Source organism: Amphiura filiformis, chromosome 4 (assembly GCF_039555335.1).
Source record: "Amphiura filiformis chromosome 4, Afil_fr2py, whole genome shotgun sequence".
NCBI classification, from domain to species: domain Eukaryota; kingdom Metazoa; phylum Echinodermata; class Ophiuroidea; order Amphilepidida; family Amphiuridae; genus Amphiura; species Amphiura filiformis.
In genome coordinates this window covers 12,005,592-12,031,780 of record NC_092631.1, presented here as the reverse complement: position 1 = coordinate 12,031,780, position 26,189 = coordinate 12,005,592, and the positions used below count along the sequence as shown (strand labels likewise).

General features: G+C 38.2%; 1 protein-coding gene across 1 annotated transcript; it reads right to left on the bottom strand.

Moving 5' to 3' along the window:
* Positions 1-1,846: 1,846 nt before the first annotated feature.
* On the bottom strand, positions 1,847-25,177 carry LOC140150547 (large ribosomal subunit protein bL12m-like). The gene is made up of 5 exons (XM_072172580.1): positions 25,077-25,177; positions 16,335-16,545; positions 14,743-14,818; positions 11,066-11,208; positions 1,847-4,416 (listed from the first exon to the last, which is right to left on the bottom strand). The coding sequence occupies exons 1-5, from the start codon at positions 25,130-25,132 to the stop codon at positions 4,300-4,302; spliced, it is 603 nt and encodes a 200-aa protein (XP_072028681.1). The 5' UTR covers positions 25,133-25,177; the 3' UTR covers positions 1,847-4,299.
* Positions 25,178-26,189: the final 1,012 nt, after the last annotated feature.

Genomic DNA, 26,189 nt, shown 5'->3' with positions numbered 1-26,189 from the left:
AACAATAAATTAAGCAAGTTTGCAAAGTATACGATTTGTAGAATGAACTTTTGCAAAACATCAAGGTGTTATTTTTCAATAATATATTGATCTAGATATCGACCAACAATACCTCGTCTACCCTTAAATAAAACACTCTAAGAAGGCTTAAAGGGCAGGTCTATAGCAAAAACAACATCATATCATTGGCAAGCTAATATTATGAGGACAATGAAAATGACTCCTTTTTTGTTGAGAAAATAGACGTTTAAAATTGATATTCCTCAAAAACCAACTTAAGCAGTGAGTTCCTTCGAACGAGACAGATTTAGCCTAGAAAACCGGTGACGTCATGAAATGAGATGTGCCCGCTGTGAGAAAAGGGACTATAAACGCTCTCAATGGACAAAACGTATACTGTTGCTGTTCACAGAAAAAAATCCAAATTAAGTATTACAAATTTCATGGTTTTTAAACATATGGATAAAACAGCCGCTTCTTTTTTATATATGAGACAATTGTGATATTACAATTCATGTATATCAATATCATAAGAAATGTTAGGCCTAAAAAATAAATACATAATTTGAGCTTAGAATTTCATCTGAGACTAGCATATAAACCGTGTTAGTCCACAAACTCATGTATCTGATTTCCCTGTATTATTGCAATGCTATAGTTTCAGTTGGATGAAATATTACAAAGCAAGCGCATAGTAACAATTACTGTGTGGGATTTGTTCCCGAAAGAGAACAATAAGCGTGCATATTGTTATGCAGCATTGTTATGGTAAGTGATAGTACAACTCATTGTTGCTAATGTCAAAGTGATTGTGATTGTATGATGAGAGCACGATAAAGTGTCCGCTTCATTTACCTCGTCATCAGTCAGGCGGGGAGAACACACGCTTCAAGCGGGGAAGAACACGTCTGAGGCTGAACTTTACCCACACAATTTCTCCTTTTTCAGGAGAAATACGCACAAAAAATTGCAACAAGTGTCAACTTGTAATGTGTAATAATTATTCTCTTCGAATAGAGATAAACTTGTTTTTGCTATAGACCTGCCCTTTAAGAAAACAGTAAGGAAATGTTAAAGCAGGCACACAGGATCACTCAGAGTGGGAAATTTTCGACATTGTTTTGTGTTAGATAAGTACATAAAATTATACATTTTCATAAAGGAAATGAGTTTTTGAGAAAAGTGTCAAATTTAACTTTCCGTTGCAATTTTCCCCCCATATGCAAGTTTTCCTGCTTGCTGCATTCGCAATATATATCTATCTGAGGTTTGCAAATTAGGATCCTAGCTGATAATTATTGCACACAGCCCCTAAATTTGATGATTTTTGGTAATTCATCTCATATCTTATATTTTCCACCATTTTGAAATGAAAGAATGAGCGGGTGCCACCGTGGACTGTGGCACCCTTGGGCATTTTTAAATAAATTAACCTGAAGGATTATGCTGGGGCCAAAAATTGGAAGCATTCAATATGATCAGTTCAAAGTACATCAAATTATTTATCTAGGCCCAAAGAATCCCAAATATGTCATTTTTGTCTCAAATCATTGGTGCCGCAAAGCCCGCAAATAGGTCAAGGGTAAATTTCCAATTTGTACAGGGGTCAAAATTAAAGTTGCTCCAATTTTGTTAGTTGATACAAATTGTTCATCTACTAATGGGGATTCAGACAAATAATACACAGTGGCGTAGCTGCCGGGGGGGCGGGGGAAAAAGACTTTTTTTTTTTTTTTAACTTTTTAGTAACAGTCAGGGATGTTATGTATATAAATTCCGAATCCTCTAAGGCAAGAGAACCTCGGGCAAATTGAACTGATCTATTTAATGCAAGACAGAGGAACAAGTTCAATACCATGTTAAACAATGAAATTTTTTTAATCTTTTCCCAGAGTAGCCAGTGCACATAAACGTTGAAAACACCCAACATGCATCTGGCCAGAATCGATAATACTAGCACGACACACGCTGGAAAAGAGCGGGAGATAATAATCGATAGGCATTAGTTCAAATGATGTTCGTCGCATTCCTATCGGAAGGCATACGAACTGCATATTTATAACAAATACACAGTCACATAGGTATGAAAGTTCAACTTTCAAGTTAAACAATGTTTACTCCAAAGATATTGCTAAATTAAATTTTCTCAACAGGGGGTATTTTTTATGAAGAAGACACTTAATTTTGGTGAAATTTACATGTCAGTCTTTTGAGTAACATGGTATTAAACTTAAGTTATAGTTAGTATGTGAAACAATTCTGTTTTTCTACTCCATGTTTCCTGACAATATGGCTGAAGTATTTGAGCTTTCTCTCCATATTAAATGCCATTTCTGATGGTTAACATGTACCTATTTTGTCTAAGATCTAGATATTTGTTTTCCTGTCTTTCCATGTCACTTGCAGAAGCCTCTTGTGTAGCACCACATCTCAGAAGCATGTCATAAGACTGAACACTCACATCCATAACTGGCAATGGCAAACATGATTGCATGTAGATATAAGCGTCTTATGGTCCATCTTAAATAAGACATTTACCTAATATCTTCACTGGCCTCTTTGACATGCTTCAAAAGATCAATCAGTTGCCTCGGCTGCTACAAATAAGTCAGCAAACCTGAAGTGGCGTTAGTGATTGTTGTACCATCAAACTTCTCTCCACCTTCAAACCTTTCCAAATAAGCTTCACTCCACTTTCAAACCCCTCTAAAGCTGTTCTCATGATGTCTTCAAGTTTGATGATAGTATGTAGCCATGTTCCAATTATCAAATTATCCGAACAAAGAAATATATAGTTTCGCAAGTTTGCTATATCTACAGAGTCTGAACTGTCAAGGTTATGTATACTTTCCAAGGGTAAACATAAATGGAAGACAGGAGCCATTTGGCCCCCAGAAACTCCGAAATGGCCCCTGGTTCCATCTTAGTTGACCAGGGGACACTTTTCTCACAAACTTGCACCCTGGATAGTCATCCAAAAATATCAAATTCAAAGCAACTAGTGCTTATTTAACTCACCAGCACATCTTTATTTTTATTGGCCCCTTGATTGGAAATGGCCCCCAATTCCTAGTTAAATTCTATGAAGGGGCCATTTGTATGTAAATGTAGCCCCTGATCCATCACTCTTTATTTTCACCCAAGGTCTGTGACCCCTGGTTCATCCAAAGTGGCCCCTGGTTCACTCCAAATCTTGGTGAACCAGGGGCCACTTTTTTTTCTTTTGCCAAAGTAGCCTATGGTTCAAGCTCTCTTATTTTCACCCTTGATACTCTCCCAGGTCCCAGCAAAGTGTTATGTGTTTTGGTATTTGTCACACAGATTAAGTTAAGTGCTGGACTAAAATGTGACTAAATCTTATAAAAGTAACATTTATTTTCCAGAAACGTCACAGGTGTGGAATAATTAATAGTCTCTAGATTTCTTTACCATAATCAGGTTAAATCATTGCAAAGTATTTCTCAGTTCATACATGACTTGTATCCTTATTGTATACAATAGAGTTGCACAAATATACTCTGATCAGCTCATACTAGACGGGACTCATAACACCGTGCATTGATATAGAATAGAATGCGCATTGTGTGTTGCCTGACTGACACACGCTTTTGTGAATTTACGTGGGCGTAAGTCGCAACTTTATTGACTCGCGCAGTAACAAAAACCGAATTCTCACCTATTACAAGCTGATCATAGTTTAAGCTGAAAATAGTCGTAGTCATAGCTATTAGCGATAGTCATTTCCGCCCCATGTGCATGATCCTTCTTCGAAGAGGGAAAAATAATGGCCAATACTTTTGTTTTGATTATTATTGGCTTTAAATCATGAACTGCATGCATGACCTATGGAAATATAAATGCAATTCATGGCTTCTTCAACTCACTTCCCATAAGATTAATGAAGTACACATTAGTCTAAAACTAGACAAAATATATAGCCCTTGCCATCTTAACTCGCCTTAATTGACAATAGCGTGTTCATAAGTGAAAACTAACATGCTGTCTAAAATAATGTTTGAAGTTTTTCTACACTGACAAAATCCACACACAGAAAGTACAGAAATTGCAATGTCCAGTGACAGCACCTGGGTTAAAAAATTTAAAGGGAGCAAAAATCCAAAACTTTGCCTAAAATTCATCACTTATGGCCTAAAATGTTTGAAATGTCTAATTTTGGGTGAGAAGGGGGGGGGGAGCCCATCATTGAAGGGTAGAAGATGTTTTCCTCATGGTGCTTGTCTCATCCAAGGCCAGGCACTATAAACCTCTTAAATACAGTTTGATGATGAGTTTGGCTGCTTATTCAATGACACATTCTCCTCCTGCTTTCTCCACTTGTTCTTTAATCTTCTCAGCTTCATCTTTACCAATGTCTGCTTTGACCACTGCAGGGATGGACTCTACAAATTTTTTTGCCTGTAAAAATATTTAAACAAATAAAATGAGTAAGCTTCAGAGGTTTCTTTTTACATTATATAAAGGGTATACTATAAGCACATTTTGATAACATTCATAAAATATATTTGAAAACATGATGCAAAACATTCAACAGTTATTGAAGACAAAATATTTGTCAAAAAATATTTTACAATGTTTTACAAACGTATTCATGACCTATATAACGCACCATTTAAATGTTTTGAATAAACCTTTTAAGAACATTTTTGTGCTGGGAACATAGATCAAGCAGAGTTCTCATGCAAAAAGCAATATATCAATTTTCCTCAGTTTTAGATATCTGTGGGCAAATAACTCCCTCGTCAAATATAAAGAACATATGGAAATATAATGTGTTGTTTTTGATCATATAAAAATATTTCAAAAATATTCATTGGATTTTTAAAGTAGGGTGTCAGAAGCTAGCATTAAAATGGCATATGTTGGTGGCCTGATGAAAATGGCGTATACTGCCTTTTATTTTGTATCTGAACTCTTCAATTCCTCTTTATCATAAAGTTGCATGAACATTTTGACTGGGTTTTATTGGTTTTTAATACAAGCTGTGACAAAAAATATCATACACTTGCCATTTTGTGTTTCAAAGTAAAAAAGTGCAATGGCATAACATTTCCAATATTAAATACATAGTGTCTAGGCCATCAGAACCACTTAGATGGTTGCTTTCAATGCTCAGGTGATCTTAATCATGGAATTATGGAAACTTTTGGCCTCGTAACTGCTAAATTATTAGTCTAAAGTATATAAACTTATACATATTTAGAATGGCAAAGAACTTGACAAATTCATCTGCTAGTTAAAATGTGGGCAAAATAAAAAAATAATAATGTGGGTTTTTTAGTTGGGGGAAAAAGTTCACTTTGGTGACCACTCTCTGGCTAGTAAGGTTTGACGATTGATTAGTCTTCTATGGACCATTTAGAAAAAATTAGCCACCATGTCCCTTGAAAATCCGGCATTTTTTGCTAGAGGCCAAAATCCAAAATGGCCGCCGCCACCATTTTTTGAAAATTTAAGTTTTGAACCAGAGCACCTATAATCATGCACAAAGACACTTTTTCGGATATATAGAGTACAAGGATTCGATTCTGACATTAGTTTGACATTACGGACATAATTTTCACCCAGAAATCCAAGATGGTGGCCGGCACCATCTTGAAAAATTTAGTTTTGAACAAGCGGACCTTAAATCGTGTACAAAGACACTTTTTTGGACAAGTCGACCACAAGGATTTCAAATTTGACATTACTTTGACATTACGAACTCATATTTACCCAGAAATCCAAGATGGTGGCACTTGGCATCATCTTGAAAAAAAATAAGTTTTGAACCAGATTACCTAAAATGTGTACAAAGACACTTTTTCGATAAGTCGACCCCAAAGAAATCCGAATCTGACATTAATTTGACGTTACAACATAATTTTTGCCCAGAAATCCAAGATGGCCCCCATTTGGTAGAGCGTAAATGTGATTTTTGAATGAGAGCAGAAGCACAAGTGTGTCATTTCCGCCTTATCTGGGGTTCATGTCTCTTATATGGGGTTTAAACTGCCTTATCTTGGGTTTACATCCCTTATCTAGGGATAAGGCGCCTTATCTGTGGTTTAGACGGCCTTATCCTGGGTTTCGTTCCTTACCTGTGGCTAAGATGCCTTAACCTTAGCATATCGCAGTCTAAACCCAGATGATGCATATAAACCCCAGATAATGCGCCGTAACCCCAGATAAGCGACGTAGACCCCAGATAAAGCAGTCTAAACCCCAAATAAGGTGCCTTAACCCTTAATAAGGAACATAAACCACAGAAAAGGCATCCAAACCCCACATAAGGTACCTTAACTCTAGATAAGGGTTGTTAACACCAGATAAGGGTCGTAAACCTCAGATAAGGCATCTAAACCTAAGATAAGGCGCCTTAACCCCAGATAAGAGACGTAAACTCAGATATGGCAGTCTAAACCCCAGATAAGGCGCGGTCAAGGGTTTACTTCTCTTATCTTAGATTTATGTTCCTTATTTAGGGTTAAGGCGCCTTATTTGGGGTTGGGACTGGATTATCTGAGGTGTACGTCCCTTATCTGGGGTTCTGGCGCCTTAAGGCGCCTTATTTGGCCTTATCTTGGGTTTAGATGTCTTATCTGAGGTTTACGACCCTTATCTGGGGTTAACGACCCTTATCTAGAGTTAAGGTACCTTATGTGGGGTTTAGATGCCTTATCTTAGGTTTATGTTCCTCATTTAGGGTTAAAGCGCCTTATTTGGGGTTTAGACTGCTTTTTCGGAGGTCTACGTCCCTTATATAGGTATACGGCGCATTATCTGGGGTTTAGATGCCTTATCTGGGTTTAGACTGCGATATGCTAAGGTTAAGGCATCTTAGCCACAGGTAAGGAACGTAAACCCAGGATAAGGCCGTCTAAACCACAGATAAGGGATGTAAACCCAAGATAAGGCAGTTTAAACCCCATGTAAGAGACATGAACCCCAGATAAAGGCGGAAATGACACACTTGTGCTTCTGCTCTCATTCAAAAATCACATTTACGCTCTACCAAATGGGGCCATCTTGGATTTCTGGGCAAAAATTAAGTTATTACGTCAAATTAATGTCAGATTCGGTTTCTTGGGGTTGACTTACCGAAAAAGTGTCTTTGTACACGATTTTAGGTAATCTGGTTAAAACTTTTTTTTCAAGATGGCCAAGCGTACCATCTTGGATTTCTGGGTAAATATGAGTTAAGTAATGTCAAAGTAATGTCAAATTTGAAATCCTTGTGGTCGACTTATCCAAAAAGTGTCTTTGTACACGATTTTAGGTCCTCTTGTTCAAAACTAAATTTTTCAAGATGCTGCGGCCACCATCTTGGATTTCTGGGTGAAAATGATGCCGTAATGTCAAACTAATGTCAGAATCGGAATCCTTGTACTTTCGACATATCCGAAAAAGTGTCTTTGTGCGTGATTATAGGTGCTCTGGTTCAAAACTTAAATTATCAAAATGGTGGCGGCGGCCATTTTGGATTTTGGCCTCTAGCGAAAAATGCCGGGATTTTCGCGAGGGACATGGTGGCTAATTTTTTCTAAATGGTCCATAGAAGACTGCAATCAATCGTCAAACCTTACTAGCCAGAGAGTGGTCACCAAAGTGAACTTTTTCCCCTAACTATTTTTTACCCAAATTTTTTCAGTAGTATGTTCTTAGTGGTTTGTTCTCCAGAAAGAACTTTAAATAGCTGTTTAATCAACAGACCTGATGAACCTCTTCAGTCCAGTGGCGTAACTACGGGGGCGCCAAATTGACCAATGCAGCATCAATTGAAGACTGATATTCAACTTCTAGTAACCAAAATTAATTAGTGGTAGGCCTTATTTGTCCAAAATTTCCGCAAGCAATTGTTTCAAGAATTGAGGGGTAGGGTGCATCAGATGCCCCTCATGTCAATGGATTCATCTGTCCCTAGTCTTAAAATGTTCCTATTGTCACAAAACTAACATGTGCCAAGTTTGAATTAATTAGGAGGTCGTCCTGGGGGCCACCGAGAGCCTAAAGTTACAATGTGTGTTCCTATGTAGTAAAGTTCGTTGACCCCTGTACAATTCCAATTAGAAGCCGATCGAACAATTTAAAGTAGCTGCCATATCAAAACCGTTAGGAATTAGAAGCTCAAATCTTTTGCGCTTATAGTACTGATAATCATCTTGAATCGGTGATAAAATTAATCACCAACAAAATGCGCATGTGTGGAATTGGCACAAGCGCCCTCGATACAAAATTTCAGTGAAATAGGCATTTTGTGGTAGTTTTTACCTCAAATTTTACAAATGTTGATGTCCTGGTTGTCATTACACTTTTACAAAGCAGATTTTCTGAACTTTAGATCAATATATAATACATATTAACAACTTTCAGTGTGAAATAAAGTATTATAGCACTTGGTTAAGACAGAAATTATAGATTTTCCCAAGAATATGGACTGTGGGGGCGCTTTTGACAATAAAACACGCACAGTCATTTCTTTGGAGATGGATTTTCATCACAGATTCAAAGATGATTATCAATACGATTAGCTCCCAAGATTTGAGCTTCTAAATCCAAACGGTTTTGATATGGCAGCTACTTTAAATTGTTCGATCGGCTTCTAATTGGAATTGTACAGGGGTCAACGAACTTTACTACATAGGAACACACATTGTAACTTTAGGCTCTCGGTGGCCCCTCAGGACGACCTCCGAATTAATTCAAACTTGGCACATGTTAGTTTTGTGACAATAGGAACATTTTAAGACTAGGGACAGATGAATCCATTGACATGAGGGGCATCTGATGCACCCTATTGAGGGGCATTATGTAGCCTTAGCCCTGGGCACCACAACCCCTAGCTACGTCACTGCCCGTGTCTAAGATATTCTCGGGTGGGGGTAGAGGTGCCAATTTTGTTTCTAGCCCCAGGCGCTACCAACCCTAGTTACGCCACTGCTTCAGTCATGACATTAATGTCCATTTCTTCTAAAAAAAGACATTAACATTATAGTAAAGGGCGGGCCTTGTAACTTCGCAGATAAATGTCAATATGTGACCAGCTCCAACAAAACCCAGAACAAGTCGCCAGACATGTTTTTGAGTTAGAAAACTTATAGGCCTTTAAAGATGACATTCCCATAAAAAAATGAAATTGTGGAATTCTTAATTTCATAATTTTTGACTGTGGGACTAAATGGTCGTTCAAATTCTTAAAAATACTTATTCCTAAGAGGTTTATTTAATAAATAACAGTTGAACTATGATAATCCTATTCAATCCTCGTAAGGCAGGAAACTAATTATTTAATACTCAGAATAGCAATTTGGCAAAAATATCAAGGTATCATTTACAAAGTTTTCCATATTTTGAAACGTATTGATGATATTTATATAATTTTGGTATCATTTTAAAGCTTTGTCTAGTGGTTACATTTTTATTCAAATCATGAAATGCAACTTGTTCCTGGTTTTGTCAGAGCGGGTCACATATATGTTATTACATCTTGCCAGAAGCATCACAAATTATGAATTCAAATCCTATACTTTGTCTGCTTTCTTTAAACACAAACAATACACCAGACAGGTCAACTATATCACTCTTAATAACTTGGGTCTACTTTTTGGCGTAGTGGCAAAATCCTAACAATTCCTGCTGATTACGAGCTAATAGGTTTCGTATTTTTTATATTCTCAGTCACAAAAAGATATTTACTGATTTATGACAGCATCACCATCTGCTGAAGACGGTAGTAGAACATTCCAGGTGAGCAAAAAATAGTGTAGTGTTGAAGTTAAACTCTTTTCATTTTATCTACCACTACGTATGAATATCCACTTGTATAAGATATTTACTGTTTGTAATAATATTATAGTCTTTTATTTCTTTATTATTTATCTATTATTCATTTATCTATTAATTTATCTCTTTATCAATTAGTATTGGGCGACTCTGTCGACTAAAGTTAACATTAGTCGGCAACTCAACTTTGACAATTGTCATAGTCGACTCTTCACCAGCTTATATAAAATGCCTATTTAATGCAGTAAAAATCTCCACTGCCTTGAAAAATAACAAATAAAAATAGACAGAATCATCAAACTACAATAGAACTTAATGCATAAGCTTAAACCATTATTTTTTATATAAGTTGGGTCACTGCTACTGTGCTACATGTCGGTTACATAGGCATTGTTTTCATCTGCATTTCCAGCAATCCAAATTCCAAAATTTATGGTCTGCCAAAGTCGCAGACTCAGTTGAAGTCACAACTTTCAGGCTTCTGACTAGTTGACTCCAGAAAAGTGCATGTTGCCCAACACTATTATCAATTTATATTTATTTCTTTAAATATTATTATTTAGTGCCTATTTATAATGAACATGATATTGAAAGAGACGATTAATTGCTAGCTTTTATTAAAAGCAGGTCAACATATGTGATGTGATCAAGCAAAATCAGTCAGAACTCCGAAATATTAAATTTTCAGTTTCTTATAGGATAGTAAAAAGCATTTACAAAGCTGGATTTTGCAGAAAACCCCATTGAAATTAAACAATGAGTTCCAAATATATGAACAATTAAAGAGTTTCCAAAACAGCAGGAAAGAAAAGGAAATAGTTCCTTTGTTTAGCTTTATCTCAAAATCAGTATTTTGCTTGATTTCAACTGATTTTGCTTGATCGCATCACATATGCTCTCGTCATACAGGAATTATAATCCCACTGAGTCAGGTTTTAATGTTTTGTGTGAAATGTGTACATAGAACTTTGCACTGTATAATATTATGATGAGGCTTTTTAGATTATGAGACAAAACTGCATAAACGTTCCCATATGATCGTACATCTCTCACATGTAAAAGATTGCCAAAGTTATTCATCACTATGGATTTCATTTGCATATTATCAATATCATAGGCAGGCTTCAAAATATACTTCAAAATTTTCACCCGGGGGGGGGGGGTGTATGTTTCCCCAAGCCTACCCCCATCATAATTTGAATACATATCTGGGTAAAAACAATACCAATGTATTTCTCTCATTATTGGGATCAGACTCTGAACTAATCTAAGAAGCTCTACCTACCTGTACAAGATTCATATTCGCTGATAAAGCTTTAATTTCCTTGATTAATTTCACTTTGTTTTTCTCATCAAATTTGAGGAGTTTGATTGTAAATGAGGTCTGGACTTGTTTTGCAGCTGATTCATCTTCCTCAGCATCCTCATCTTCCTGTAGTCAAATACAACATAATATCAAATTAATTAATACTCGCAAATCACACAGCCTCGCCTCAAATTCAACATGCACTACTGTAGATGGGTTATTTGCTCTTCAACAAGTTTATGGAGCTGTAACCTATAACCCTTTAGCTAGACTGTATCTAAACTCACTTTTTTCAGGCCTTTATCTACTCTTTTTCCACTTAAATGTACATTGACAGATGTGGTTTTTTCAGTGATCAAAACATGCACTGATAATTTCCTGAAACTGCTTTAACATTTCCTGAAAATGTATATATACTTTGTACAGGGAAGATCCAAGCAAATTTTCCTGAAATCAGGAAATTTCCTGAAGATTTTACATTCCTGGTTTTTGTAACCCAGACTTCCAACAAATTGTCAGAAGAATATAGAGCCAATCCATGTCAACTCCAGGGATGTGCACCGCAGCACCTCTTCAATTTTTCTTTTTCTGTGTGGTGGTAGATATTGATGAGGAAGTTAAATCCTGAAAATTTGAGCTTCATACTAAAACAAAATCTGTTTCTGAGGCAAGATTCTGCTTCTCTGGGTGAAAGTCACCCTGGGTAGTACTTTTCAGCTTGATATTTTTTTTGCAAAGTCAAAATATGAGTGTCCCAAAACGTGACTAATTCAACAGTGCGACTCGAGAGAGCAAAAAGTGGGGTCTGGGTAAAATTTTGACAAGCCATATCGCCAAAACCGCTTGGAGTTGAGCATTCATTTTTTCCATGTGTTCATTATGCCCATAGAGGTATGCTAGAAATGAATTTCAGCAAAACCTGAGGGGATGACCACTGACCAGCCAACCTATTTGTTGATATGGCATGGAATGACTCATACATACAAAGTGTGGAGTAGGCAAACATAACTGATGTTTTTAAAGCCCTATATCTTTTAAAGTAAATGTTTACAAGTTTTCTGATGCCAGATTTCAATTCTACACAAAATGGTACTCCAGGATACATACTTTTCAAAGTTGTAGGGGGTTCCCTTTATACATTTATGGACCTCCGAACATCGTCTTTCATGTCGCGCCACATTTTTTACGTTGACCCCCACCCCAAAAAAAATTGATTTTCAAATTGATGCCACAGGAAAAGAAATGGAGTATGAAGCTTTCATCAATATCTACCACCGCACAAAAAAGAAAAAATTGGAAGAGGTGCTGCGGTGCACATCCCTGGAGTTGACATAGATTGGCTCTATACTGCTTTTTTTGGGAAAGATGTGCTCTTTGGCGTAGGCCTAATCTGAACCTCCTTCATTTTGGCTGGATTAATAGCACATTTATTGGTTATGCAAACTGACTAGCTCACAGGTATTTGAAGCCACATAGCAGTAATCAAACAACTCTTTCATAAATCTATCACAAAATCATACATTTTGTTACATACATACATGTATAAATGACCATAAATGGTCAAAAACTAAATCTACAGAGTTGGAATTTAAAGCAAATCTCAGGGATTAAGCATCAATGGTTAAATTGTTGAAAATTTGCTCATTTTTCTGAATTCAACATGTAAAAGAAATTTCTCTTAAAGCCATATTATAACATTTTCATACAAAATAGATTAGCATTTCTTTGCCATAAAATGTTAGTTTTTACTGTCAGATATATCCCCTTTTATTTTTGAGCCGAACTACGGCAAAGCAAAGAAAAATTGGAATTTACTACCAGCGCATATGTCGCCAATACGCACTACTCCTTCGGTCATGTTATGGTACGACCCTTTGTTGTGTAGATCACCGTCCCCGCCGCCGTGTAATGTACTGTGGTTTATGAACATCGTGTATGCGTTCAACTAATAATTCCATCGTAATAATAAAATGTCGGTTCCGGCGTTTTATTCAAAATCTCGGATTTTGACAAAACTACAGCACCTAGAGTATTGATTTTTGCAGGGTATATTGGTTTAATAAAGTACAATATAATCGTGTAAAAAATTAATTTTAAAAAATCAGTGAGGGCATCCTCCTCAGCAAATGTTATAATATGGCTTTTATGTGAATGTCACAGAGAAACTTTGAGTGTTTATCTCAAAACATTTTATATTTCAAAAAAAAGATTTTAAAAAGTTTGATTTTATGAACATCAGGTTATATGTCCATTTCAGACCCAAAGGTTGCTGAGTAAGGAAGTAAGGAAGCAAGGAAGGAAGTAACATAGACTACTATAGGCTGACCATTTCATGGTTCAGCAATAACAGGTTTTTATTCACCTGCTGCAAAACCCTGAAACAAGTAAAGAAAACCACCATTTTTACAGATTTCAATGGGGGGCGATCATTTAGTGGTGTTTCTAAGACCTATAGATATATTTAATTTTCAGATTTGCCTAGAATCAAGTTTTAGAAAACAGAAAAAACACTGAATTTGACATTTATGTGACACCATCTGGTCCATTGGGGCTAAAGGGAGCAAATTTGAAATTGAGATAAAGGCAAAAATATGGATTAAAATAGACATCACAAATCTTTAGAACCAAGTATGCTAGACCTTTGGCATTTTAAGTATGCCCAATGTTTGTATTTATAAGGCAATAATTATAGTAACTCAATTGTCAAAAATGCATCCTTTGGCATCCATGGAGTAGATTGTGTCACAAATAGAAAGCGTAAAACTTGCCACTCTACACTCATCAAATTAATCTCTAAAAGTACAATGACAACACATCACTGTTTGTCCAGCACTCTTTCTACAGTGTTGGGTGTTTGAAATGCCAAAAATTGGTAAAAAGGGTGGGGGATAAAATTTTGCTGTATGAAGGGTGGGTTTCTAAAAAGCATGGGAGCAAAATATTAAGTGTGGTGGTAAAGTTACTGATTGAAAAAAATTATGAAAATTAAGTAATTTGCTGATTTTGTTCAAAAACGTTAATATTTTCATGAAAAATTTCCAATGAAAATTTGAAGATGAGGTTTGCAACCCATTCGATGTTGCCTATTTAATAGAATCAACGATTCCATAAACATTGCATGTATCGCAATCGATTCTGAATGTCAGCCAATGTGTTGAATCTGAATCAGTGTGTTGTTGTCCAGCAAAATGATGGAAATGGCCAATTTGCTGAATTGTCGATGCATGTGAGTTCGTTGACAGGGTCAGGGTTGGGCAAGTAATTGTGCCAATAACATTGCAAATGATTCAGATGAAGAATAAAATCATGAGTGTTTGTCAGATGAGGATAATTTCTGCATCAATTCAGACTCTGATAGTAGAGATAGTAATAATACAATGAACCTGGAAGTGACCATGAAATTTGCATTAGCGACTATGTTCAGTCTTTCAAATTCACAACTAACAAGCTTTGGCACAAAAGGGTGCATGGGGGTTCAATTCCTGATAAAAAGGGTGCAGGTTTGACCCCACAACAACCAGTGCACATGACTATCATTTCAAGAGCAAATTGCTCAAATGTTACCAATATTTTCCAAAATAGTTATAGGCGGCATGGACATTGGATCATAACACTGTGAATTATTTAATTATACACTCATAGTCTTAATGACTGACTTGCCTGCTTTGCTTGTGCTGGTGCCATTGTCATCCCTGCAGCCATTACAGGAGCATCTTGAATATTCAATGTTTTCTGTTGATGAAAATAAATAAGGAAACTTGGGTTTAGGTTCATCTGCTAACATGTAATTAAAGAATAAAATATAGGAATGATACATGTGTTTAGTATAAACATGTAGTGTCATTGAAGATAGGCAGGTGCTGCAGGTCCAATAATATCTCTTCTTTTCAATTGAATAATATATGTTTACAATGTGTCATGGCCAAGTGTGACAGTATGATTGTGGAAGAGACTGATTTTGTTTAGGCGACGTCAACACACACCGATCAAGTCGACACTGCACCCAGCCTGTTATAACAAAACAAGCAAGCTAATAAGAAACTAGAATTGCGCGGGTCTCGACCTGCGCAGTTCTCGACGCAAAGCGTCGGCCGCAATGCCTCCACCTTGACGCCCATCATTTTAACCGGTGCAATTTCACTTGACCCCAAAATGGCCTTTACATTCTTTGTCTCACTAAGGTGGCTGTTCCCACCAAATTTCATGAACCTGCAGCAGTCTATGGCGATTTGACCCCAGATGACTCAGACAGTTGACCCCAAAACTAGGCGTACCTTAGGGCTAACTTCAAAATCATCAACATGGTCTTTGCAGAAAGCCTGCCTATGATATTGATAATATTACAAATATGAGGATTATTTAACACGATCATCTAGATGAAAAGAGTTGGTAAGGAAAAAAAATTGCTTCCACTAAATTCACCAATCAACACAGTGATTATAGTTCGACATCATAGGCCTTGTCTTGGTCTACGTGGGGCCTAGTCGTCACTCTCTGACAAAATGGGCCTGAAGCTAAGGTGAAAGCATGCAGCCTGGCCTAGCCTGACATATTCTTTTAACCAATCACATGACAAGAATCTATTTTATTCAGTACATATAAAACAAATATTTAGTGCTTTATATTCGGGACATGGTTAAAATTATAGGCCCGCTGTGATGGTTTTGAGACCACCTTGGGCCTATAATTCGCCCAGGGGCATACATGTAGTCATGGTTTTGAGATATCCGCGGACCTACTTTCATGGAAATAAAGTTGATTTTAAAATTCTTTATATTTTTATGTTGTAAAATAGTGAGATATACATATATTGTCCTCTCAAACATGTCACTATTGCCAATTGGATGAAATACTTCAGTTACGTGAATGCAAGTTGTCACTCAAATTCCACTTGTTACAATTGGTTCCCTTCAGGTCTACAAAATGATATTACCTGAAATGATTTGCTGTGTGTTTGCCTTTTTTAACATTGCTCCTAAAGTAACTGGCTTGACAAAGTTGCCGCTTGCACAAAGACGTACATGTATTATGTTTAATTGCCAGATCAAGCCATTTCTTCACACTTTAAACACAATGAGCATAAAATCCCTTACAGAAACACTTAGTGTTAATGAACAATACAAAAATATTGTGCTTTAAAACAATATATGATCTTGAACACTACCATTGAATGAAGCTTTCCATGGTGCAGATATGACCAACTTTTGTTATAAAATTGGATACACATTTCCTGATTGGCTTAGCCTACCTTTAATAATTCATTAAGATCTGCCACTTCTAGTAATGTCAGCCCTGCAATTTGATCAACTACTTCCTGAATTTTCTGTGGGTATTGCTTTTCTTCTCCATCTCTGCCTGGTGGTGATAATGCTTCACTAGCTACACTACAATGTCTTACTGATGAGATAACTGGCAGTTGTTGTCTTGTGTGAGACAGAGACTGCTGATAGATGCAACATCTACACAAAGATTATAAAGTAAAACATTCAGTACATTATCATCTCATGTGTTCTTAGTATAATATTGTCTAGAGAAATTAAACCAGCTGCAACCACAGAAGCAGACCAAACAGAATCAGGATTCGAAAAAACATACACTGTTGAAGGTGGAAGACATCATGGTTTTAATGAAATTTGTACTTCACCTTCTGCAAACCATCTACAAACAAACACTTGGCACTGCCATGGGATTGCAATTACAATTAATTTTTTGTAACTTGGCCTGTGCTGTGCGCCGAGCATACACAAGTACAACTGCAGAAGTGATAAACAATCACACTGATTGGCTGATCAATACAGTCTTGACCATAGGTCGTTGGCACGTAGAAGGGGAGGAGCAAGCAACATCTTTGCTTGGTTTCTCTCTTTATTCCGTCCTTCTTTCCCTTCCAGTCGCCAAAGAGCCCCTCGGGTGTTAGGGTTAGTTAACCACTCCACTATCAAAACTCAATATAGGCTTCATTAACCCTATCATGCCTGAGTACGGTACTACAAAATATTACATTATATGCATTGCACCCAGCGTTCGAAATAAGCAGTGATGCCAACGCCGCGCCTTAGGCGCACAATTGGGCTACTTGGCGATCGCCTGCCGCTACTCAAAAAAGCATGCCGCTACTTGTCTAAAATTGGGCTACTTTTGGCAGTCTCAGGCCGCGGCACTAATTTGATGTATTTTCCTTTCAATTTAGCCGATTTATAAAGGTTTTGAGCCTTTGAAGCTCCAAATTGAAATTACAATGGGTTTTGTGACCATTTATTGATCGGTCAGTAACTTCCCAGTAAGTACCGGAAGTTTTAAAGTCAAGTGCTTTTCCGCCCAATTGGGTGTTTTGCGTTCTAAATGCGGGTAAATCCACCCAAATATCCGGTATTAGGCGCTTTTTGGAAGCTTAAAAATTGGGCTACTTGAGAATCCTTTACCGCGGCCTGGCGAGTCAATGCGCCGCGCCTTGACGCTGAAAAGTTTTGGCAACACTGGAAATAAGTGGTTGTCCGGTTGTCCGGAACAACCACAATGAACGTCGGACAACCCAAAATGCTGACGGCAGTTGTCCGAGAGACAACCATAAAAATGTGTACGATAATCATGACATACCGTATTTCGTCAAATAGTTGCCCACCCCCAAATAAACGCCCCACCACTTTTTTTCAACCAAGATGTTTCAAAATGCCGATATTTCCATGCTATCTTGTGTAGTGAGCTTACCAAGTTGCACACATGGTCGATAATAGCGTCACTCTTTGGCGAAAATCTGGATTGGAAACCCGGAAGTGAACCAGAAGTCAGTGTTTCTAGTTCATCGTTCGTCATTTTAGCGTGAGTTTTAAGTTTACCTAATGATTTTAACAGGAATTATCGTTCTAAAATTGACCTTGAATAAACGCCCCCCGTTTGGAAAATGTAACCTTCAATCTTCAATCTTCAAAGGTGAATCCTTTTGCAGCTTTAAAAGCTATACTAGGATGGTGCAGAAGTGACGTCAACAGGCAAAGTGCAGAAAAGTGTAGGTGAAGAAAAAAGGAACGCCCATACCAAACGAAAAACTTAGGGTGCGGGATAAAAACATACTTGCTGCGGTGGTTTACAGGAGTCTTGAGCCAACAGGTACCTTCATCCCCCTCACAGCTGATAGGGCGGCTTCCTTGAAAGTGGCTAAAGATGGTGCTAACACTGTCGCTGATGGTAGTTGGTTCCACAATCTTACGGCTCTAGGATAGTATGCATATTTGTAGCAGTCTATGGTGGCTTCTGGTATGGAATATTTCAATTGATGGTCGTGTCTACTAGATGTATGAAGCTGGTTGGATAATGTGTGGCAGCTGTATGTTGACCAGGCCATGTTGGATCTTATAGAACATGGTCAGCTGTGATGCCAGGCGCCTGGTATGGAGTTGGTCCCAGCCCAAGGTGTTGATCAGGCTTGACACAGATGTAGTTCTTCTGAAGTCTCTGAAGACAAACCGTGCTGCAGCTCGCTGAACTTGCTCAATGCGATTAACTACAGTGATGGTATCACGGGTTCCAGGCTTCAGCGGCGTAGTCAAGCTGAAGGCGTACAAGCGCCTGGTAGGCTCTGGCTTTGACGTCTTGATTACAGGGAGATAAGGTACGGCGTAGCAAACCCAAGGTGAGACTCGCTTTCTTGGTGATTTTACTGCAGTGGTCGTTCCATTGGAGATCATGCGAGATGGTAACGCCGAGATACTTGTGCTGGTCTGCTCTCACAAGCGGCTGTCCAAAGATGTTATATTGGAAGATACTTGGTTTGCGTTTCTTGGTGATGGAGAGAATGGCACACTTGCTGATGTTAAACTGCATAAGCCAGGTGGATGACCAGTCAGCGAGGACTTCGAGATCTCTCTGCAGGATGCGATGGTCTTCTTCGCTCTTTATCTCCCGATACACAATACTGTCGTCTGCAAACAAGCGTATACTGGACTGGATCTTCTCTTGGATATCATTAATGTACAACAGGAAGAGGGCTGGTCCAAGTACCGATCCTTGGGGTACACCTGATGTAACATTGCCCCAGCTGGAGTGAGAACCGTTTACTGACACAGCTTGTACTCTGTTGTGCAGAAAGGAGTTGACCCATTCCAAAGTCGGACCTCTGATGCCGTAGAAGTTTAGTTTGGCGGATAAACGATGATGTGGAACTTTATCAAACGCCTTGCTAAAGTCTAGCAACACTACGTCAGCTTGGCCGCGATTTTGGAGAGTGTAAGACCAGTCATGGCAAGATGTAATTAGTTGTGTTACCGTTGACAGTCTCTCCCTAAACCCGTGTTGAGAGTATGTTATTTGCATTGAGATGCTTGGAAACATGGCTGAGTACAATGTGTTCCATTATTTTGCAACACAGGCAAGTGAAATGGGTCTGTAATTTGCAGGGTCGGATTTGAGACCTTTCTTGTGTATACCGGTGACCAGAGCTTGTTTCCATTGGGTTGGTACGCAGCCCAGGGTGTACATGTAGGATTGGTGATAAAGAAATCTGAGTGCAGGTGTTAGTTCATGTGCGACCATCTTCAAGAGCTTGGCAGGCAATTCATCTGGTCCACAAGCCTTGGTTGGGTTCAGTGATGAAAGTTGTTTTTGTGGATTTGTGGTGGTGATCAAATCCAATATGCTATTGGATATGGGTCTAGTGACCTTTGTGACAAGTTGGGAGAGTGAGTTTTCAAGTAAAAAGCTCAAGAAGCTTCTGTGTTCACTAGCTGTTTTGGGATTGGTGGTTGTCCATGAATCCCAATTTATGTCAGCAAAGTTGAAATCGCCCCCGATGATGACATTTGGGAGCTATATCTTTCCTATAAATGGCGTAATTGTCTGGGAATATGGAATATGTAGCCATATCTTGACTGATTTTTGACTCACAGCCCAGGATGATATCAGGATTGTGATGATCAACTGAGGCACGAAAGGCTGCCTGTTTCTTTTGACCTTTCAGCCCATTACAGTTTATAATCATTGTCTTGATTTTGTTGCTACGGTTTTTGGGAGGAGAAAAACTCCTGAATTGTTGCTCATGGTTTGTATCAGTTGGAGTGGATGTTTTGGGGTAATCACCACCTGGATTGTCAATGATGGAATCACTTAGTGTTGAGAAAGGATTTGACAACTCTATGGATCTGGTTCCAAAAAGAGAGCTATCAAAATTTGGACAGCCACATTGATAGCACACCCAGGAAAATCTACCAGATGTGTTCATCAGGTCATTATAATTTTGATCAGATAAACCAACACACTCGGTGTGACACCAGAAGTTGCACTTGTCACAGATTAACGCTTGAGCATCATTACCAGTGTTCTTAATTAACCGGTTAATTATAAACGGCGGTTAATTAACCGGTAAGATTGGTTAATTATGGTTGAAAAATATATAAATCCAAGCTCGGAATTCAATATGCCATCATACTGAAGAACATTGTGAAAGTATTTAACATGAGCAGATGAAGTGTGCTTGTCCACCTTAACCTTTAAAACATTCCATTTTAAATTTTAAAATTGAAAAACTATTTTCATATAAACGTGGTCAAAAAATGTGCTTGGATAGGTAGTTTTCAACAGATTTACAACATTCGCCTTGCTATAACATTGAATTGTGTTATCTATTGACCTAATGGGGAAAAGTCTTTTTACGGGAAGTGTTAGCTTTCGTTTGATATTAAAAAAATCGGATTGGATGAAGGGAACACTTGAGGTTTTGACAAAAACCAATCACAGAATCCTATTTTCCACTAGATCTCACACAGCTCTTATGATGCTATGCACTCAACCGTGTGGTATAACACAGAAATATTTGAGTGCTCGGGTGTATCGAGGTGGAAACTGTGCGTAGATACATTAATAAGAGAATCGTTTTTGTAGTCAGCCTTATATGATAATCACGTATTATAGATCCGGCCGCAAATTTTAAGATTTTCACAAAATAACCATTTTTCAAGCACTAATTTTCCAAAAACTTGAAGTTTCCACTATACTAATATCTGACATAATTGAGGAGCAAGGTTTATACAACGCAAATCCACAAAAATTATTGCCGGATGGCCAAAGGAAATCAGAAAATTGCGAAGATTTGATTCAAAGCTTCGCGGGAGCAAAAAAGAGATGCGACCGATGCACAGTGTATTTTACCCATACGAAAAATCATTCCGTACGGACCGTACCGTGCATGCACAGATCACTGACAGTAACGCAATCAACCAATCAGCAGTTGGAAAATCGTTAACCCAATGACGTCATCGCTGCATTTTCATTGATAAAATTCAAAATCGTTCAAAAACACAAGTTTTTAATTGCAGATATTTAATTTTTGTAATCATGAATGCCAATGCCTAATTCAAATTAACATTGTGTATTATCGTTGCGTTGAATGCGCTGAAGCTTGTGAGGCGGATCCTTTGCAAATTTGGCGGATCTTTTGTTTTTTGTGACATTAAAAATCCATCTTTTGCATGGCCACTGTGTGTGTGTGTGTGTGGGAACGGGGTCAGCTATGCACGCATGGGTTCTATTAATAGCGACCTGCATGCATAAACACTAGTACTGCTGACTGAGTGTACCAATCGTAGCAGGGTGTAAAATTTAAAACAAAGTCAATGTTTAATCTCAAATACGTTATGGGGTAAATATAAGCATTTGAATAATTTAACAATAATTTGAACCTGAAAAATAAATGAACATGAAAGTTCATGAGTGATTTTTCAACATATTTGACTGTTGGATAAATATGGGTGCTGCAGCTTTGGAGCTAAGGCAATATGGCGCATTATTTTGAAGTTGGTAATGGGTAAATTACACTGTGCGATGCCTGTGATGTCACATCCCCGGGGGCGTTTATTTGACGAAATACGGTAGTTATGTTATTTTTTTCAGTGAGTTTTGCTTTATTCGGTGTTTGATTATGAAAAACAAAAAAAAATGGCCTCCAGGACTCTCTGTAGACTGCCTGTATCACGTTTCAGGGAAAGAACGTCTGTAGTACATACCTGTTTTTAATGATGTTGCAACAACGTTTCTATTGTCAGCAATAACACCTTGCATTCATACTTTTGAGTTTGTATGGTGGACGTTCGTACACATTATAAATAAATGAAATCAGAATATCCTGAAAGGAATTTAGGTAACGAATTGAACGACACTGACCTCGCAGCAGCTAATGTTTTCATGTAAACATGGCGAATGAATGACGTCATTAGACATTTTAGCCTACGCTCAGTATCCTACTATCGGATCGTTGAAACAAGAAAATCTCATTCCCGGCCTCATTCACGAATTCACTCACCTTCCTACACCACCAGTTGAAATAAAACTCAAAACATCCCGTGTTATTCCTCAAAACTACATGCACCTTCATTAATAAAAAATTGAAATCCTAGTAGAAATCCAGTGCCGTACTATTACGCTGACTTTCGTATTCGGCGAGGAGGACGATTTCGACCTCCTCGTTTGTTTACAAACAGAGAGGTAGACAAAGGGGCCTGTCAAACCTGTTCCGCTTGTCCAAATACTCAAGTATCAAAAGGATGGTCCACAATATATCCAGGCTGGACACATCACACTACCGTGTGATGTGTCCAGTTCGTCGCCGAACTTGCATATAACATGGAGAGCTTAGCATAACGGCCTGCCTATTTACGCTTCCTGAAAACACTCTTGCACATAACATACAAAACCACAAATTCACTAACTTCAACTTGCACTACCGACACCATGAAAAATATTTTAATTATTACCGATCCTTCAGAATACTTGCAAATATTGGCAGTTTCATAAAATCCTGCTGCTGAAAATCGTAAATTCCACAATCTTCTGTCAGATCCAGGTCAGTAATCACAGGTGGGCGAATCTACCAGCGTGACAAGACCAGAGATAATAAAAAGGATGAGAGGCCACGCCGTACAAATAGCTAGCCTGATTGGCAAGCGTAAATGCTGGCCAGATCTTCTACGATCGTGTATGATGAGTAGAGGCCATAGAGCCCTATATAGGGCTCTGTGGAAGAAACGGTTCCTAATTTTGAAGCCATGGATAATATATTCATTTATCACGAGAACCATATTTTTGTACCAATCACAGAACAGAATTTCACTTACTCACAGCTGTCAATCATTCTTGTGAAACGTAAGCTCCGCCTAGTATCAAGGTCTTCTTCTGCGCATTGGTTGTGCGCATTAACTAGCCTCCAGCACAAATCCTGTGCACACGATCAGGTTGGATGGGCGGTTTACGCCTGGTTTACACAACAGGAACTGCGATGCATCCTAAACTGGATCGTTTCCGTGTATTCGCATTGCATGGTGGGTAATCGCCTGCCAATTTACGTAGCTCCACGTTCACAACAGTTTAAAATCAACACAGGTAAATCCATATAAAAATTAACATGGGACACAAAATTGACATAGCTTATGTAATTCAAATAATAAAATAATAAAATGTAATATTATCATGATAGATGCACGTTTTATTAAAACTTGAAAAGATTATTAAGTCCAATAATTTGTTTGTGTTAGTTTGCACGAGTCACAAAATGGCGACCCATCACGCATTTTCTGCATGTGCCGACATTAGTAACTCATAGTGACTGTCCTCAAACTAGCGCCAGTGTGTCTCAGGCCTGATAACGACCCCAGGTAATTTTATGCAGAAAGTTTTCTTGCGAACAGCTGCAGGTGACAATTAAACAATGAACACGGCTTGTTTATGTACATGCGTGGGGAGGCTTGTACGTCAGCTGGCGTGTTTTGGACATGTTCGGCGTAAAAAGTGTCGTTTTCTTCATGAAAAATACCAGCGATGACCAGTTTTTGTGGGCTATTTGATTTACAGGTATGTCGGTGCGTCATAGGGTAGAAATGATAGCTGTACAATTTGTATAACATACAGTTTAACATAGGCCTAAACATTTATGGGCACAAATCGACCTTCCGTATTATGCACAAGTATGTGGAAGTGGCAGGCATAGGTCCACAATAGAGACTAAATCAGTGATTCACGCAACATGAATAGGGGATTAAAAACTGTGAAGTAGCACCATGTGCTTCTATTGTCCAATTTGCCATCAAGATTTCGAATGAAAACAGTTCAGACCCAGTACACGATAATGTCAGAAATTAATAATTTGTTCTGGGTCTGATTATTCGGACTAGTAGAAATCTGTTATCGAAAATTGTTTGATATAAAACGTCAACAAAAGTAATTTTTCTGAAGAGTAGATACCACGTTGCAAAATGGCGGCTCGCAGTCGCATCCCCTGCTTTGTATGTGTACCCAGGTCACGGTCTGACTACATGACGAACACTCAGTCAGGGTCAGAGGACAGCGCAACCTGACTGCTGCCATGCCGTAATGTATGCGTGACGTGTGCACAACAACAGCCTCTTATGCAGGTAAGAGCTCACGCTGTCCTCACTTTAGCGATTAGGATCGACGAGCGTCAGGCTGACACAATCTGGTTGTATGTAGGAGACTACAGACTATCATCATGATCATCGTGATGCCCACGTTGGAAACATTGGATTACGGAAGAAATATTCATATCAGGACTGAAGCAATAAATGCGGCCATTTCTATGTTTGTACCGGGCAAGTACGGACATTTTTCAACACGAGCTAGCGGAAATTACAACAAATTCGTCCAAAGGTAAGCAAAGGGTTGGGGATCGCATTTTTAACTTTGACTAAACTGTTTCGGAGTTAAGGCTCGCTAAAATTAAAAGTGGACCATTTCGGGGGCTGTATTTGGTGTACATGTGACGTTTTAAACAGAGTAAAAAACGACCATTTATTCGCTATTGCTGATATAGATCAGGTATCTGCTCTGTCTATTCATGTCTATGTGGACTGTCACATGGCTGTTGAATTCGGCACCGGTCATCCCGGTTACGGCATGTACGGGTAAAACGATTTTGATTTCCTACATTTCAGTTCACATCATTTAGCATGTGGGCATGGGCATGAGCTTACATGACATACAATTGCCTTACCTGCTTAATTGTCTAACAGCCCTAAATGGTATACAAGTGCGACAAATGATAAACATTTTGATTACGTTTTCTCAGCTCCCGAACTTCTATATCGTTCGTTGGAATGCTGGACGGTTCGCACCCTTTCAATTTCGGACCCGTGCACTTTCGCCCCCTTTCTATTTCGCACCCGTGCACTTTCGCCCCCTTTTTATACCGCGGGTATTGTGCTGCTGTTGGTTGATGCACGATCGATTGCTTGAACTCCCGGCGATGCGGCGTAGTATGTTTATAGTACTGGGCCGTCGGGCATGCACTTATTAAGTCATGATAAACCCGGGAAGGAAGGAAAGAAAGGATATTTTAAAACAAAATAGAGGAACGATTTTTTTTTTCTCAGAATATATTACAGGCCAGATATTTTAGTAGCAGGCTTACCCAAAATAATGAAATAATTAGAATTCAATGATAAAAATAGTAATAACAATAAATAGTAATAATAATAAATTATTTATATTTAATTTAATTATTAACTAGCGGGACGAAGCGCGGGTCCCTGCTAGATGAGTAAATGGAAGCGTTCACTCAAACAGGAGTAATTACTGTACAGGTAGACTCATTGAAAATTCCTCATTCCTTCCGAATCATCTTGGTAATCTAGTAATCTTACACATGCCAAATTTTTGGGATCCCAATTTTCAAACCTTAAATGGTCTAGATATATGTTGCGAGTGGAGCGAGCAGGATAATTTGCATATTAAAGCATTTCCGTACTGTTTTCCTATGCATTTTTAGAGCGTTTTATTTCAAAGGCGCCACATGAATGTGTGCCAAAAATCGCTTGCCCTCCGGCTCCTCTCAGCTTGCCAAAAATCACTTGCCCCCCTTTTTGGCTTGCCACAAATGTCTTGCCCCCCCCATTTTACCCTCCCCAGGGCTCATAATCATTGCACAGCCCCTACTAATAACAATGATGATAATATTAAATAATAACAGTAATAATAAACGTTACAATAATAGTTATTAAATAATAATAAATTGAATATAGCGTTTAGTTGCAATTCATAATATTTGTAGCTAAGTTCCAAAATAAATACTTTAATGTGTAAGAAAGAAAGAAGAAAGAAAAACAAA